Source organism: Magnolia sinica, chromosome 6 (assembly GCF_029962835.1).
Source record: "Magnolia sinica isolate HGM2019 chromosome 6, MsV1, whole genome shotgun sequence".
Lineage (NCBI taxonomy): Eukaryota > Viridiplantae > Streptophyta > Magnoliopsida > Magnoliales > Magnoliaceae > Magnolia > Magnolia sinica.
In genome coordinates, this window is record NC_080578.1 from 11481066 (window position 1) to 11482758 (window position 1693).

The 1693-nt window shown below is 41.7% G+C and overlaps 1 protein-coding gene across 1 annotated transcript; it reads right to left on the reverse strand.

The window, feature by feature from the left end:
* Positions 1-821: 821 nt before the first annotated feature.
* Positions 822-1280, reverse strand: LOC131249486 (uncharacterized mitochondrial protein AtMg00860-like). The gene has a single exon (XM_058250298.1). The coding sequence runs from the start codon at positions 1278-1280 to the stop codon at positions 822-824; it is 459 nt and encodes a 152-aa protein (XP_058106281.1).
* Between the last annotated feature and the right edge of the window lie 413 nt (positions 1281-1693).

The window sequence follows — 1693 nt, forward strand, 5'->3', positions numbered from 1 at the left end:
TCATGTCGACGTAAGGTTCTTGGTAAACCCACAATGAAATCCATAGTTACATGTTCCCACTTCCATACTGGTATCTCCAAAGGTTGCAATTCCCCTGCCGGCTTTTGATGCTCTGCCTTTACTCGTTTGCAAACGTCACACTCTGACACATGCCTAGCAACTTCACGTTTCATTCCAGTCCACCAAAATTGCCTTTACATGTCCTTATACATCTTCGTAGAACCTGGGAAGATAGTAAACTGAGTGCGATGTGCCTCATTCATAAGGGCCTTCTTCAATTCTAAGATATCTGGAATATATAATCTGCCCTGAAATCGAAGTCTACCATCCAAACTTATCTGCCACTCTGGTTGATTTTTCCCTATTATCACATCTTTACAAAACAACGCCCATTGATCAAACTGTTGGGCTTCTATTACTTGGGATATCAAAGAGGGCTGAATCGTCAAGTTTGCTAATTGTACAACTGAGGACTGTAGAGTCAACTCAAAATCAAATTCAGCTATATCTTTGACCATTTTCCACTCTCGCATCATCAATTGTGCCACTTGGGCCTGTGGCTGACGACTTAAAGCATCCGCCACCACATTAGCTTTTCCTGGGTGGTACTGAAGATCAAAATCATAGTCTTTCATCAATTCCATTCAACGTCTCTGCCTCATATTCAATTCGGCTTGGGAAAAGAGGTATTTCAGGCTCTTATGATCCGAAAAGAGTTCGAATCTAACCCCATACAAGTAATGCCTCTATACTTTGAGGGCATAAACTACCGCTGCTAACTCTAGGTCGTGTGCGGGATAATTCTGCTCATGAGGCCTAAGTTAACGAGATGCATATGCTACTACCTTGCCCTGTTGCATTAGGACACACCCCAAACCTATAAGCGAGTCATCTGTATACACAACGAATCCCTCACTCCCAGATGGAAGAGTGAGAATCGGTGCCGTCGTAAGACGAGTTTTTAGTTCTGCGAATGCCCGCTCACAGGCTCCACTCCAAACAAATATTGCATTCTTTCGAGTCAATCGAGTCAGTGGGGCAGCTATACGAGAAAATCCTTTAACAAAACGTCCGTAATACCCTGCTAGACCTAAGAAACTTCGAATCTCAGATGCATTCTTCGGCTGTTTCCATTGCAAAATTGCTTCAACCTTAGCTGGATCAACTGAAACTCCATTCTTCGAAACTGTGTGCCCCAAAAATTTCACTTCTTCCTGCCAAAACTCACATTTTTCTAGTTTAGCATATACCTGGTGGGCATGAAGGGTTTGCAACGTCATCTCTAAGTGACACTCATGATCTTTCTTTGTCTTTGAATATATTAAAATATCATCAATAAAAACAACAATAAACTGGTCCAAATAAGGACGGAATACCTCATTCATCAACTGCATAAATACTGCAGGTGCATTAGTCAGACCAAATGACATGACTGAAATTCAAATTGTCCATAACGAGTCACAAAAGCTGTCTTCGAGATATCTTCGAGAAATACTGCGCACCACTCAACTGATCGAATAAATCATCTATTCTTGGGAGCGGATACTTGTTTCTAATCGTAACCTTATTAAGTCCTCTATAATCGACACACAACCATAAAGAACCATCCTTCTTCTTTACAAAAAGCACAGGCGTTCCCCAAGGTGAAGTACTCGGGCGAATAAACTCCAACTGACGTAATTCATCTATCTGC

What these genes read in the sequence shown, in the direction of transcription:
- LOC131249486 (XM_058250298.1), bottom strand. Translation starts at nt 1,280, where the DNA reads ATGACGTTGCAAACCCTTCATGCCCACCAGGTATATGCTAAACTAGAA.